We start from the raw sequence: 13651 nt of genomic DNA on the forward strand, positions 1-13651 counted from the left end.
AGTTCTCGTCCTGGTCAGAGTGGTCGTGCTGATGGTTACATTCTTGAGGATGAGGAGCTTGCCTTCTATCACAAGAAGATCAACCAGAAGAAGAAGTAAACTATGAGAAAAAGGTGATTGGATATGGATGTTTTTGTTTGAAAAGGGACACGTACATATGGAATATGAGGAGTGATCTTCTAACAAACAATATAACAATCATATGCTCGATTCGCAGAATCCACTTTAGTAAAACCAAATTGACACTGCGGAGGAAGCTTCTCTGTTTTCAATCCATGGTAACCCTGTATATTTCCCTCTGCTAATTTATCAAGGACATAGGATATAACATCATGATCCAATCCAATTGTGAATTGCAGATGTCCAGCGTTCTTAAATTCTACATAACTCGTATTCTCCCCCAAAATAGGAGACAATTTCGTATAATGCCGAAACACTTGTGTTGATGGAACAATGCTATCATATTTCCCTGCCACAAAATGAACAGGAAGATCAAATTGATCATAATAATCAGTGTATCGGATAGGAGTCTTCTGACCATATCGTAACAAATTCCCTTCTTCTCCATAATCATATGATGTAAATTCATCACCTTGATACCATTGTCGAAACTGTAACATAACATACAAAGAGGTTACACCTAGAGGGTATTTGGTATAATTCACCTTTTGGAATGGCCAGTCTTGAGGATCTCCTCCAATCACCATTGCACAAATCTGGTTCACCAGCTCTAACGTTGCAGGTGAACTCTGCATATCTTGTAGAATCTTGGCAATCAAAAGATGAGCACGCGATGAACGAGTTGGAAAAGCTGTTGGAGCAGATCGTTCAGTAACAAATAAAGGGCAGCAAGCCATCACAATCCTAACAATAAGAGATTGGTCAGCTAAATAGCCAGCTGGTGAGAGCAATACAACTTTTGATAAATGATGGGCTGTATGTGTAATAATGCTTTCAGCTATGTAAGCAAGAGTAATTGCTCCTCCCATAGAATGTGAAATACCCATGATTGTATAATATTCATGAAGAAATGATTCATCCAAATTACGATAAGCAGTGATTTGAATCTCACCTTTGTATTCCACTTTAAATTCATCATTTCCTGATATCACTTCAGTTTGTCCTTGGTTCCTTTCTCGTTCCTTAATCACATAAATACTTTGAATGAATGACCGATAATCCAATATGAGATCATCAATACAGTAGTTCCAATACTCCTTGTCTTTTACATCCAAGATCTCATGACGAGGTCGATCACTCTTATAGTGACCATCTGTTCCTCGAATACTACCAAAAAAGACATCATAACCCTGTAAATAAGCTTGAATTGCTAGTGAAAGAGATGGCTTATCCGAGATCCAGGCTAATGCTGTGTCCATCACTCCATGTTGCAATAACACAACACGTGTGGTCTCTGGTCGAGGAATACGAAACAGAACCAAACAATAATGATCTACTGTGTGAATAGTGTATTCCTGAAGTGGATATCCCAGCATCGACTTGGTTAACAGACCTGTTGTAGGCGACAATACTGACGATTCTTCGGTCTTACTGGAATCGAAGAGAGTTGGCGGACGACATGCTTCCAGCGTACCGAAGTAGGACTGAAGAAGTGAGTTCACTTGATCTTGAGTCTCTGACCATTTCTGATTTCGTTTTGTGCGTTGGATCACCAGAGATTGGGAATGGTCTGAAGAATGAAACAGCCATTGGAAGAAGGAACGCATGCATCCCGCGCAATATGAGATAGCTGTGACAATCCATACAGCTACATTCATGTAGGCTTGGGGATTGAAGAGAGATAACCAACAAATGCGAATTGCCTGAACGCAACGATGAATGATGTGGAACAATGCAACTTCAAGATCTTCTAAAAGACCTGAAATAGACTCAGAATTAACATCAATATCAGAAGGAAGACGAGATGTCGAAAGTGATGGAATGTCCTCTCGACGATGAACTGCATAATCTGGAAGAATTAGAGACCAAAGGTACATATAGAATCTAAACATTACGAAATCAGAGAAAACAAACCGAAGACAGTTAACAAAAAGAGGATACAAAAAGAAGAGCGGGTAGAATAGAAAGGAATGGACACTCTTCGATTTCTCTGGTGTTTCTTCCAACTTGGATGGACTCGAACGTGTATTGTAATCTCGCTTCCCAGACGTCTGCGACGTCTGTACAGCTTGATCCGTACTTGTAGATGAATCCACTTGCTCGTCAAGAAGGTGATTGACCGAACGAAGTGAAACAGACCTAAATATGACTCTAACAAATTTCAAAGTACCTCTCTTCCTTCTTTTTACTATCTGTTCTAGTGATACGTTTCCTTCGAGTATCGTGATATGTCGGAGCCGAAATAAAATCAATTAATATGGTACACCATGAGTTGACAATCTGGTTACTCAAATGATAACATTCGCGAACAATGGATTTGACTCCTTCTCCTGTAAGAATCTACAGTCATCATAATTTATAACATCTACGATCATTTTATCACCGAGACGATGAATACACTTAAGAAACAGATGTTTCTCCAGGAATTCGTCATTTGTCTACATATTACGGATTTTAGTTATGCAGACTTTTAGAAAAGAGTTATCACGACGAAAATCATCAATATCTGGCATTGTACACACATATTATGAAATACAAGTTCTCAACAAACAACGAATTCCGCACAGGTTATGAAGAGGATTCACTCTTCTTTACACAACAGTCCTATTAACAGGTGATGAAAATGTCTCTTTCTCCATCAACGTAGAGCTGTTAACGAATTGCTCACAGGCTTCACTAACTGTATCCCCAAAACTAGCTTTCACGATTGAAGTAAGAATGGGAAGAGAGGTAGGATAGATCTTTAGCACAAATTGAAGAGTAGGCGGAAGTGAGCTGAAACGATTTGACAGAAACCACGATAGACCAATTGAATAACATACGATAGACTGGATATCAAGACTAATCGAATCATATTCTACACTAAAGATATTTTCAAGAGCCTACTTCGACAAATAGCAATAAGAACCTGCTCTGTATAATAATAAAGACCAGGATGATTCGTTTCTTCCAGCAATTGCCTTGTTTGAACAAATGGATTCGGACATAAAAGATGGAACTGTAAGATGGATAGCACGTGAATTATGAAACTTTGAATCTCTAAGGCAGTGTACTCATCCTTCAAGACGACACATAAGTCTCTCTACGATCAAACCCAGCTCAAGTCTATACAAAAGAAAGGTGATTCTTGATTTGGTCATACTGAGCGGAGGCTAAATGCAAACATACCCAACTCAGCAAGGACAGCTTTCGAGTATCTAGTACTCTTGTTGAAAGGTAACGATCATAATAGTTGATCCCATAGAAGGCTACACAATTTGGTGAACGTTTCGCTTTGCAAATCTACATCAAACAAGACTCCAATGAGTACATTTAACATCCAAACAAATGTATCGTCACGATGTTCGCATAACTGAGGACAATGTTGAATCTCATTGGCATAGCGAGGATTTGGGTTAAATGAATAACAATCGGATGATCCTTGAGAACTGTCAGTTGTAGAAAAGAGCAAAATCGGATCTTCATGCACGTGTTGTAAGCTCTCACTCGAAAGAGTCTCTTCACATCCAAAAGCCATTGTTCCCCAAGATTCCAGATAGACTGATCAAATATAAATACTCTATATTATCCAGAAGAACAAATGTGTCGGATAGAAACTCTGGGATGAGACCTTAATTAAATGGGACACTGTCTAATAGATGACTCTCAAAGTTACCTTCTCTTATAGGGAATATAGTGTTTTTCCGTATTAAACTGAAAAATGTTAGATCATGTACGGCAAGAAGTTGACTAGAAACTGATATCTATCCTTTGTCTATTCGCTGGTTGCAACTCAACAAACAACTACTTATGCTATCTCTTCACTAATTGTGCACTTTTCTATTAAAATGAATACAATCACCATTCTTTCCACAACATAGAGTACACGTTTCTCTTCTTTCCACAATGAAACCTCTCATTTGATAAATGGGAGAATAACAGGCATTTTCAGGATCGATTGTCTTATACGACCATCCCATATTTTGAATAACACAATTGCGCAATTCAATTCGTGCAGTTTGGATTTCTTCTCCACTGTCATCATCAAGAATCAGAGTTCCATCCACTATTACCTTGTCTAGATACCAATTACGACAATTGACAATTAAAACACTTCCCTTCTTCAACAAAATATCACTTCCCAAGTGTGAATGTATCTCTTCGGTAGTACATCCAGCCTCAGGTCCAAATACTACATATGCTCCCTCTTCAACTGTTACTCGTGGCACGTGTGAAGGATTACACACAGGACACTCATTCACCGACATCAACAACAATCGATAAGTGTTCAACAGATCGTGTTCTCCACTAGCAGCAGACTCTGCATGACCAGTCTTTTTCTCCAATTCACGACCTCGCGATAGGGAATTCTTCACAGGAGACCATGCAATCTCTCGCGGATATGTAATGATCAAGTGGGAGTTGGTAATCTTTAGAGATTCTCGATAAACACGCATCAGCTTCGGATAATCCTGCATCATCGACTCCAAGCGAGTTGGCTGTAAATACTCTGTCATCGACCCTGGCTACTCCTTATATCCATTCTCCATCCCTACTCGATACTTTGGATTCACAAACTCCGGAATCACTCCTTTGGATGCATTCAAGACTAAGAGATACTGACGCAAATCAAAGCTTAGAATGTTTCCATTTCCTGGGAATCTACATTACACATCTCACCAAGTCCTACGGAGAATACCCTGAAGCATCTGCAAAATCCCCGCGGGAATCGATAACTCGAAGAACATCTTCTAATTGATTATACTCGACGTTGCAGACGAGTTCCTCTCCATCTTGACTAGTCAGCTTACAAAGGGCTCCCGACTACACATCATTCATACAATTCTTCCCTACAGCCTCGTGCGGCAGTCTCTTCACACACGTGCTAGTCATATGCGGGTGCTGCTTCTGACAGATAGCTGCAGTGCAGGCCATAGTCAACAGAGCTAATGCATTGGTGTCCTGGAAGAAGTAAAGACGACGAACATGGTACTCATCATACCACTTCTGCGCAATTTTATCCTGCTAATGAGTCGATTATCCAATCATCACTCGATACAAACACAAATGAACATCTCCATGACCATGTGGTTTCTTGATGAGATGACCATCTTCTGCTACAGCTAACTCACATTGGATATTGATAAGAGCAGGAATAACATCTTGCTTCATCAAAAACACTTGTTCGCGGCGCATGCCAAAATAATCATTATCTTCAAGATACTTCAATGTTCTATATCAAATTCTATTAATACTAATACAAATCATGGTTGTTATCCGATGTCATAATGGCAAATGGAATCAGATGCATATCTTTTAAAGGAAGGCGATGCTATGGATAATATATACTCCACACAAGAACCTGAATAGCGAGGATCCTTTTAATATAGAATCCAAGAAACGACAGTTCTGTCAGAATCTCAGTGGGAAGACTCACTTTGATTCCATTGAAGCCAAGTCTCTCACCAAGACCACCAGCTACTAGAACGAAACCCGAGTACATGAGTTCTTGTACACCTGCCTTCTCAAGATTGTGGTACTCGACCGTATTAAAACTAACATCTATTGTATCCGGAACCTACATTGTTATCTCATTAATTTGCCTACAGATGGGACATAACCCTCCATGGGATTCTCCTTTCGTGATGATTTCAAAAGCAAATCATGTGCCTTTGTCACATAGGATTCAAGGCCACCAGGATAAAAACTCTCAAAGTACTGGAGATCGGTAATAAAGTTTCTCAACTCTACAGAGATCAATAACGAAAGTTCAATTCATACTTTCCGTCGTATCAAGCTTAGCAATAACATTTGCTTGACCACAATTTGACACTTTCTCTAAATACTCTCTTTCGGAAGTTGATAATCCATCCATACTATCTCTATAGAATTACATCTTCTTTACAGATTCATACAATAAATAAAAACGAAAAACTGAGGAGTCTGTGTCTCTGGCATAAAAACGAAGAAAAATCGCCGGTTTGCCTGCTAGATAACCAGTTGAAATGCGGAAGAATAAAGATAAAACCACGGCAGTCGTATCAAATGACATGCTTCAGTTTTTCGTGTTTCGATTTGTTGATTCGAAGATTAGACTTCTGAAAGATAGATTGGAACAAACAATAATCAAAAAGGATTAATACTAGCCTGTCCAACAGGAGGTAATTTCATTGGTTCTGTTGACTTGAGTTCTTCCAATATACGACTTCCATTTACAATATTTGTCGTCAGGATAATCAAATCAGCACCAAATCCTTCCTATTCTTCAGGCATCAGTTCTAGTTTTACTTTCTTCGCTAAGTATCGCAGAGCAGCTATTTCGGTGTACGTAACTCCTCCAATGAAATATACGACAATTACAGGCCGTACAGCGTTTGACGAACTCCCAACAACATCATGTTCATACTCACAACCAACCAATCGGCTCACATCTACATTATTATTTGATCTAATACCTGCTACCTGGAGGAAGGCGTCCTTCCCGAAGAATCCATTCTACAAGTCGTACAGAGATAGGAGCGTATCCACTTGTCACATAGCTACTTGTTAACCTTATCAAACACATCAACTGCATCTCCGCTTGATTCTCCCCATCAACATCCTTCACCAACTGCAACTTATTCCGAATTGCACTGTAGTTACGTCCTCCTTCACGACGTGCGAATAATCCGGACCGTTCCAACTGATTCAAAAATAGGAGATTCTCATATCCGTATGTCTATGCATGAATGACTCACTCCAAATTCACTTGAATAATCTCCTTCCTAACTGTATCATAGTCTTTACTACGAAGACCTCCATTAACCAAAGAATACAAACAAAGGAGTTGCATGATTCGAGGGAGAGTATCTTGAAGAGTAATTCGTTCCACGATGTAATCCAATAACTGTTCTCCATTTAGAATCTCATGCTCCATCTGCCATTGTTGACGGAACATATATCCATTTGTCACAGATGTGATGAAATCACTAATTCCTTGATGAATCTGTAGACGATCAAATGCATCCATCTTTGAAGGCTTCTTCCCCTCAGAAGTCTCTTGCATTTGCTCTGCTATCCATCATACATTCCATTTTCAGGTACTTTGAATCTGATACAACTTCTTCTGTAATTCTTGTGGGATCACACAAATATTGTCGTCTCGGATCTCTGAGAACAAGTAATCATCATTGTTCAGATTGACTTCAATTGTTCCGTCATCATGCTACATTAAACGAAAGGATCATTCATACACGACCAATCATTGTTGCTGGAACTTCAATTCCACCTGCATGAATATGAAGGAGCTACACTCAGATTGATATCAAGAATAGTACTTGATCAATCAATCCCTCATAGGATAGAGGAGTTACAAAGAGACTACTGAAGTCTACAGCTCGATCAATGAGAATCAAGTGACGGATTACACTCTTTCCGTGTCTTGGTATTTGAGGGAGCTTCTTTTGCTTCTGAAGAGTCTCCATCACAAAAATAGCACGCTCTCCAAGACCGTGAACCTCATTAATTCCCGCACTCAACTGTTGGAGCTGATAGATCTGCTGAATCACAGTTGGAAGGAGTGTGTGATCCTGCTTCAAATATAACCGTCTAGGTTATATGGATATTCCAATATATACGTAAAAGCATTTTCAATTTCTTGAGACACAAGATCTTCCTCTAGGGGGATCGTGTTAAACGTAGCTGAATGAATAGTTACGTCTCCAAGCACTTTGTCTTCACGTAAACATTGCGAGCACATCATTGTCTTGTTGGGACAGAACACGATGTGGAATTGACGAGTCTCCTATATATTAGAGTATCCTTAAGAACAAACCTTCTCCTCTTTCAATCTGCGAATCTGATAGGCAGCAAGATGGGTTGTAGAGACAACCGCTTGAAGAAGGAAAACAACTGTATCTCTATCACACGAAATCTGCTCCTTTGACAATTTGCAGTACTTGGTATCTTTCTTCTATCCACTAAAACAAACCATCATCTTCTTACCAATACCGATGAATATAACAACTGATCTAGAAGGAAGGGATCAACAATATACAAAATATCACCAGAAATCTAGATATTAGCATGCAATAACGATTCCTGCAGTCTCAAGGATATCATCAAACTGCTTTGTTTCATTATCAATAACTCCTCCATAATCCAAACGACAGCTACGAATTGAGAGTGGTGGTGCCATTGGAAGAACAAATCTGTTGAACAAACAACCCATCTCTACAAATAGCAAGCAAGTTATCACTTCTTCTTCGTTGCAGTCTTCTTCTTGTGCTTTGGCTTGGCAGGACCCAATTCACCTAGAGCTCCAGGTGTACCTTCCTTTCGTCCTCGTCTTCCTCTTCGTTCTTTCTTCTCACCTTCCTCGGCTTTCTTCGTTTCCTTCTTTTTATCACCCTTCTTTCCCTTCTTCTTGTCACCCTTCTTCTTCTTGTCCTTTGGTTTCTGGGCCTTATCGTCATCAGGTTTCGTTTCCTCGGGCTTTACATCTTCTGTTTTCGCTTCTTGAGGGGCGGCATCATTATCAGAAGCTGGCTTAGTTTCTTCCGGCTCTTCTTCTGGCAATTGTTCTTCAAACTCGTCCTCATCTCCCGAAAGTGGAGTGGCTATCTTAGGTTCTTCTTCTGGCAATTGTTCTTCAAACTCATCCTCATCATCCGATCTGGGAGTTGATCTCTCTTTTGGCACTTCTTCCTCAAAATCCTCCTCTTCAGAGACAGGAGCAATCTTCTTTGGCTCCTCAGCAGATACCTCTTCATCAAAATCAAGTTCATCCTCAGACACAGGAGCCGCTCGCTTTGGCTTCTTCTCCACCAGCTCTTCCTCATCTTCAGACACAGGAGTTACCATATCTGATTTCTCTTCATCAAAATCCTCATCTGATACTATCATAACAGATTGAGATTTCTCTTCCTCATCCTCAGAAACAGGTGTTCTCATTGAAGTTTCCTCTTCAAAATCCTCCTCAGATCCAAAGTCAACAGGTTTAGTTACCATTGTGGGTTTCTTCACGCTTTGTTCTTCCTCAGATTCACTGTAGTCATAATCACTATAATCACTATAGTCACTATAATCACTATAGGAATAAGAACTATAGTCTGGAGCACCATATAATACAGGTTCTGCCTGACGTTGAAGACCACGACCTGAGGTATCATACTTATGCAAGAATCCGGCTTCATAGAAATCAACTTCATCCATCAATGGTTCATTTTCATCTTCCTACACTTCATACTTCGTCTCATCTCTACCTCAGAATCGAACATATAGGAAATCTTCTTCTTGCTCTTACCTCCCATACGCTCTCCGATTACTTCATTGGATCTAGCTTGCAATTCAGCGATATGAGTCACTACTATTAATTATTAAATGTAAACTTACACTTAGCTCGAACTTCCACTTGACGGGCCTGCAGTGTGTTCTTTGCTTCTTCCACCTTCATACGAAGATCAACAAGCTCTTGAGTCTTACGTTCAATCTCTTCTTCTTTTCTCTGCAACTGCTTCTGACGACTCTCCAAAGAGAGTTTGTTCTGTCTCCACTCTAACCACAAATACTTCTTATCGCTCGTTTCATCACTTGGTTCAGGTTCAGGAGCCATTTCAACTGGTTTCTCTGCCTCGATTACAAGAGCTGGAGCAGGAGAGGTACTGGCATTGGGAACAGGAGCTGACTCCACTGGGATAAGAGGCATTGAAAAATTGAACAAGTCTTGAGTCGGAGCAGGTGCAGGAGCTGGAGTAGCTTCTGGAATAGTTGCAGATACGGGAGAAGCTGAGGCAAAACCAAATAAGTCCTGTTCAGGAGCTGAACTAACAGTCTGTGTTACCACGTTAAAAAGATCCTGCTCTGGGGCAGGAGGCTGAATTGGTTGCGACTGTTCAGGCCCAGGAGCCATTCCAGGTCGAGGAACCATTCCTGGACGAGGAGCCATTCCAGGTCGAGGAGCCATTCCAGGACGAGGAGCCATTCCAGGTCGAGGAACCATTCCTGGACGAGGAGCCATACCAGGACGAGGAGCCATACCAGGTCGAGGAGCCATTCCTGGACGAGGAGCCATACCAGGCCGAGGAGTCATTCCAGGTCGAGGAACCATTCCTGGACGAGGAGCCATTCCAGGTCGAGGAGCCATGTTTGGAACAAAAGATTGAACTGCCGGTATCTCCTGTTCCTCTTCCTCTTCATCAGATTCAGATTCATCAGAATCTTCTGACTCAGGAACAGGAACAGATTCAGGAACAGGAACAGGAGCAGGAACAGAAGGAGTAGAATGAACAAGATTAGCTTTAGAAGGAGGAATCAAAGAAGGAGGCAGTTGTTGAGGAAGAGGAACACCATTACGACAAGTAAAGAGAATATGAGTAATGATTACAAACTCAGCAAAATCCAAATCACCATCATGATCCAAATCAGACATTTGATACAAACGTTCTAATACTTCTTTAGGAAGACCACTTTGAGAATGATAGGTAATCACTTCATCATGTTTCACTTTGTGATCTTTGTCCTTATCCAATTGAATGAATAGATTCTGATAGAACATTCGTTGTTGAGGAGTAGTAGCGAAAGGATCATTTCCAGCTCCTTGTGTAGGCTTAGGAGGCATCACAGGTCTAGGTCCTTGACCTTGCATAGTAGGCATCACAGGAGGAATAGATTGAGGAGCAGACTTCTCTTCATCAGAATCAGATTCATCTTCATCTTCTTCCTTCTCCTCTTCAGGAGCTAACACGGCTCCAAAATTGAACGGGTCTTTTGGCTCTTCCTCCTTGGGTATAGCCTCTGTTGACGAAGCAGGCGCACCGAAATCAAAATCAAATGGATCCTTCGTTTCAGGCTTTTTCTCTTCATCAGAATCTTCTGACTCAGGAACAGGAACAGGAGCAGGAACAGAAGGAGTAGAATGAACAAGATTAGCTTTAGAAGGAGGAATCAAAGAAGGAGGTAATTGTTGAGGAAGAGGAACACCATTACGACAAGTGAAAAGAATATGAGTAATGATTACAAACTCAGCAAAATCCAAATCACCATCATGATCCAAATCAGACATTTGATACAAACGTTCTAATACTTCTTTAGGAAGATCACTTCATCATGTTTCACTTTGTGATCTTTGTCCTTATCTAATTGAATGAACAGATTCTGATAGAACATTCGTTGTTGAGGAGTAGTAGCGAAAGGATCATTTCCAGCTCCAGGTATGACTCCAGTGCCAGCTGATTGCTGCAAAGGAGAACGTTCTAGATTATACAAAAAGAAAATATGTACCAGTATTGTTTCCAGTTGGAGGGAAACCCATTGCAGGATTTGGACCACCCTGTGCAGGCGCTAGATTCTGCTGAAATCTATCTATATTCATGCTGGCACCCATCTTTCCTTGATTTGGTGGTCCCATGGAAGCCCCACCATTCATAATAGGATATTGTTGCATCGAAGGTTGTCTATAGTTAGAAACGAAATTACGTTCCTCCTACAACTGTTGCATCTCTTATTCAGTGTTTTCACAAGATATAACTTCGATATTTCTACAAATATATATAATCTCTTCACAGAAGATATTCCACACAAACTCTTCCAAGAGTGAAGGATATTTGATAAAGAAACCCACATGTGTCCCTAAATCACAAGAATATGGACATTATTACTCTATAGGACCATAATTCCACAATTCATACATATAGTAAATACAGTAATAATGGCTCTTTTGTTCTTCTTTCTATATAAACAATATTAACGGTTGTGATCAAAGAAACACAATATAATAAATAAGAATCTCAATTAAGCCATTGCTACTACAACAATAGCAGCAACAAACAAATAGAGAGCACCCAATTGGGTAGTCCATGTTTTACAGTCAGCACCATTGAATTCTTTGTAGTACAAAATACCCCAAAGAGCAGAAACAAGAAGGGTGCCACGACTCAAAGAATAACTAATAGCATAACCAAGAGAACCTCCAGTAGACGCATAACAGAAATTACCAATCGCTAAAAGAAGAGCTGACCAAATAGCTACATCATAATCACCTAGAAGTAGTACCTGGCCATCTCTGTTTCCAAGTTGCTGAGAAATATTCTTTCATAGTACATTTGGGTCCTTTCAAGGGATGACGCATGACAATACTACAATTCACACGAAATTACAGGAAATACTATGCAAGAGGATAAACAGTAATAAATGAAGCAAACGAACAAAGAAGGAAAATTCCCTATAGATCATCCAAGAATCACAATCAAACATAGGCAGATACTGGATAAGGCTCCTTATTACCTAGAGAAGTACATGGTCCATAGAAGAAATCAAAGATTGCACCAGTGATTCCAAGAACAACGAACAGACACATCGAATTCTACCAGTAATTCATATATTAGTTTGATACGGTTTTGGGAGCTTCTTCTTGCACTTCAACAGCAGTTTCCGAAGTCTTTGATTCATCATTCTCCAAAAGAGCCTTATTCTCCGGCTTCTGTTTTCTCTTGTTATTAAGACTACTCATAAACAATAGTTCATGTACTCACGTCGAAGCGACTGTATTCATGATAACAGCACCAAACAGAATAGCGACTCCTGTGAAGATATACACAGCTCTTCCTTTGGGTTCAATTGCATAGGTTGCTAACACTCCAAGAAGCATAGCAGAGCCAAACAGAAGAGGAATTGCACTCGTCAGTCCATAGCCATCCGTCAGAACGAACATAATAAGACTAAAAGCAGTCGTACTGATACCGGCTACTATAGGTCCTGCAATCTTTTGAACAATCAAAGATTTCTATTTCAATAACAATACCAGCACCTTACCGAGTTGTACTTGAAGATGTCGATGAAATTGGAGATCATACCTTCTCCCTTCTTGGGTGGGAACCATTCACTTCCCATCGTGAACCCAAGAACAATATGGAATAGAAATACCCAGGTGAAGTAATCAATAGTATACATGGAAACGGGATAGGTAAGAGATTTCACTGCAATCTTATTCGAACCCCACGTAATCATTGTAGTAATGGCCAAAACCAAGGATAGCCAGTAGTTGTTTTGATAGAACATTACAGAAGGTAATAATGACTGTAAAAGAAAGAACCGCGGGAGAAAATGTACACTGAAATAGAAGCGTTTATGGATCCCTGTGGAAATGGATCATTTCGTGTTCATGATTCGGATTGGTAACAAAGCGATTCACTAATGGATTGGAACACAATCACAATTCCTCAATTCCATTGTATCTAATATTGTTCGTAAATGCGCAAACAAAATCATTCATAATGTATATCATAGTGATCTCGGCAAATAGAAACAGAAAGAAGCCCCAGGATAGAAAACACCCCCACCCCTTAGAGTGCTTCTTTCCTTAAATAGCTCTTACTGTTGATTTGTAAGTGATTTGAATAATCTTTTCTGAAAACAATGTCTTCTGAGAGAGATTTGTGATATGAGCCATGTTTTTATACTAATTCTCTTGTAGAACATGCCTCACGCTAACGGATATCGTGCTCGTACTCGCCACATGTTCAAGAGAGACTTCCGTGATCATGGAGTGATTCCTCTCTCTACTTACATGCGTTGT

General features: G+C 40.1%; 6 protein-coding genes across 6 annotated transcripts; all 6 read right to left on the reverse strand.

Moving 5' to 3' along the window:
* Positions 1-179: 179 nt before the first annotated feature.
* On the reverse strand, positions 180-2554 carry JH06_4243 (hypothetical protein; the record flags this gene model as incomplete). The annotated part of the gene is given in 4 exon segments (XM_014670371.1): positions 180-2004; positions 2016-2198; positions 2291-2460; positions 2504-2554. 4 exon segments carry the CDS (start codon positions 2552-2554, stop codon positions 180-182), a joined length of 2229 nt encoding a protein of 742 aa, XP_014525857.1.
* A 157-nt stretch (positions 2555-2711) lies between these two features.
* On the reverse strand, positions 2712-3637 carry JH06_4244 (hypothetical protein; the record flags this gene model as incomplete). Its single annotated transcript, XM_014670372.1, has 4 exons — positions 2712-2977; positions 3007-3202; positions 3232-3402; positions 3431-3637. 4 exons carry the CDS (start codon positions 3635-3637, stop codon positions 2712-2714), a joined length of 840 nt encoding a protein of 279 aa, XP_014525858.1.
* A 286-nt stretch (positions 3638-3923) lies between these two features.
* JH06_4245 (hypothetical protein) lies at positions 3924-5974 on the reverse strand (the record flags this gene model as incomplete). Its single annotated transcript, XM_014670373.1, has 9 exons — positions 3924-4625; positions 4656-4761; positions 4790-4923; positions 4954-5124; positions 5152-5332; positions 5361-5431; positions 5462-5677; positions 5707-5846; positions 5881-5974. The coding sequence occupies 9 exons, from the start codon at positions 5972-5974 to the stop codon at positions 3924-3926; spliced, it is 1815 nt and encodes a 604-aa protein (XP_014525859.1).
* A 251-nt stretch (positions 5975-6225) lies between these two features.
* On the reverse strand, positions 6226-8275 carry JH06_4246 (vacuolar protein-sorting-associated protein 33-like protein; the record flags this gene model as incomplete). Its single annotated transcript, XM_014670374.1, has 12 exons — positions 6226-6357; positions 6388-6530; positions 6562-6638; positions 6669-6817; positions 6848-7152; positions 7183-7303; positions 7332-7385; positions 7416-7686; positions 7716-7882; positions 7913-8050; positions 8083-8151; positions 8228-8275. 12 exons carry the CDS (start codon positions 8273-8275, stop codon positions 6226-6228), a joined length of 1674 nt encoding a protein of 557 aa, XP_014525860.1.
* Positions 8276-8331: 56 nt separating this feature from the next.
* JH06_4247 (adhesin-related protein) lies at positions 8332-11140 on the reverse strand (the record flags this gene model as incomplete). The annotated part of the gene is made up of 3 exons (XM_014670375.1): positions 8332-9312; positions 9342-9445; positions 9472-11140. The coding sequence occupies 3 exons, from the start codon at positions 11138-11140 to the stop codon at positions 8332-8334; spliced, it is 2754 nt and encodes a 917-aa protein (XP_014525861.1).
* Positions 11141-11868: 728 nt separating this feature from the next.
* On the reverse strand, positions 11869-13134 carry JH06_5273 (multidrug transporter permease; the record flags this gene model as incomplete). Its single annotated transcript, XM_014670376.1, is given in 7 exon segments — positions 11869-12116; positions 12130-12212; positions 12243-12298; positions 12329-12439; positions 12470-12578; positions 12609-12859; positions 12889-13134. The coding sequence occupies 7 exon segments, from the start codon at positions 13132-13134 to the stop codon at positions 11869-11871; spliced, it is 1104 nt and encodes a 367-aa protein (XP_014525862.1).
* Between the last annotated feature and the right edge of the window lie 517 nt (positions 13135-13651).

The sequence above is a fragment of the Blastocystis sp. subtype 4 genome, assembly GCF_000743755.1.
Source record: "Blastocystis sp. subtype 4 strain WR1 chromosome Unknown seqid_0285, whole genome shotgun sequence".
Classification (NCBI taxonomy): Eukaryota; class Bigyra; order Opalinata; family Blastocystidae; genus Blastocystis; species Blastocystis sp. subtype 4.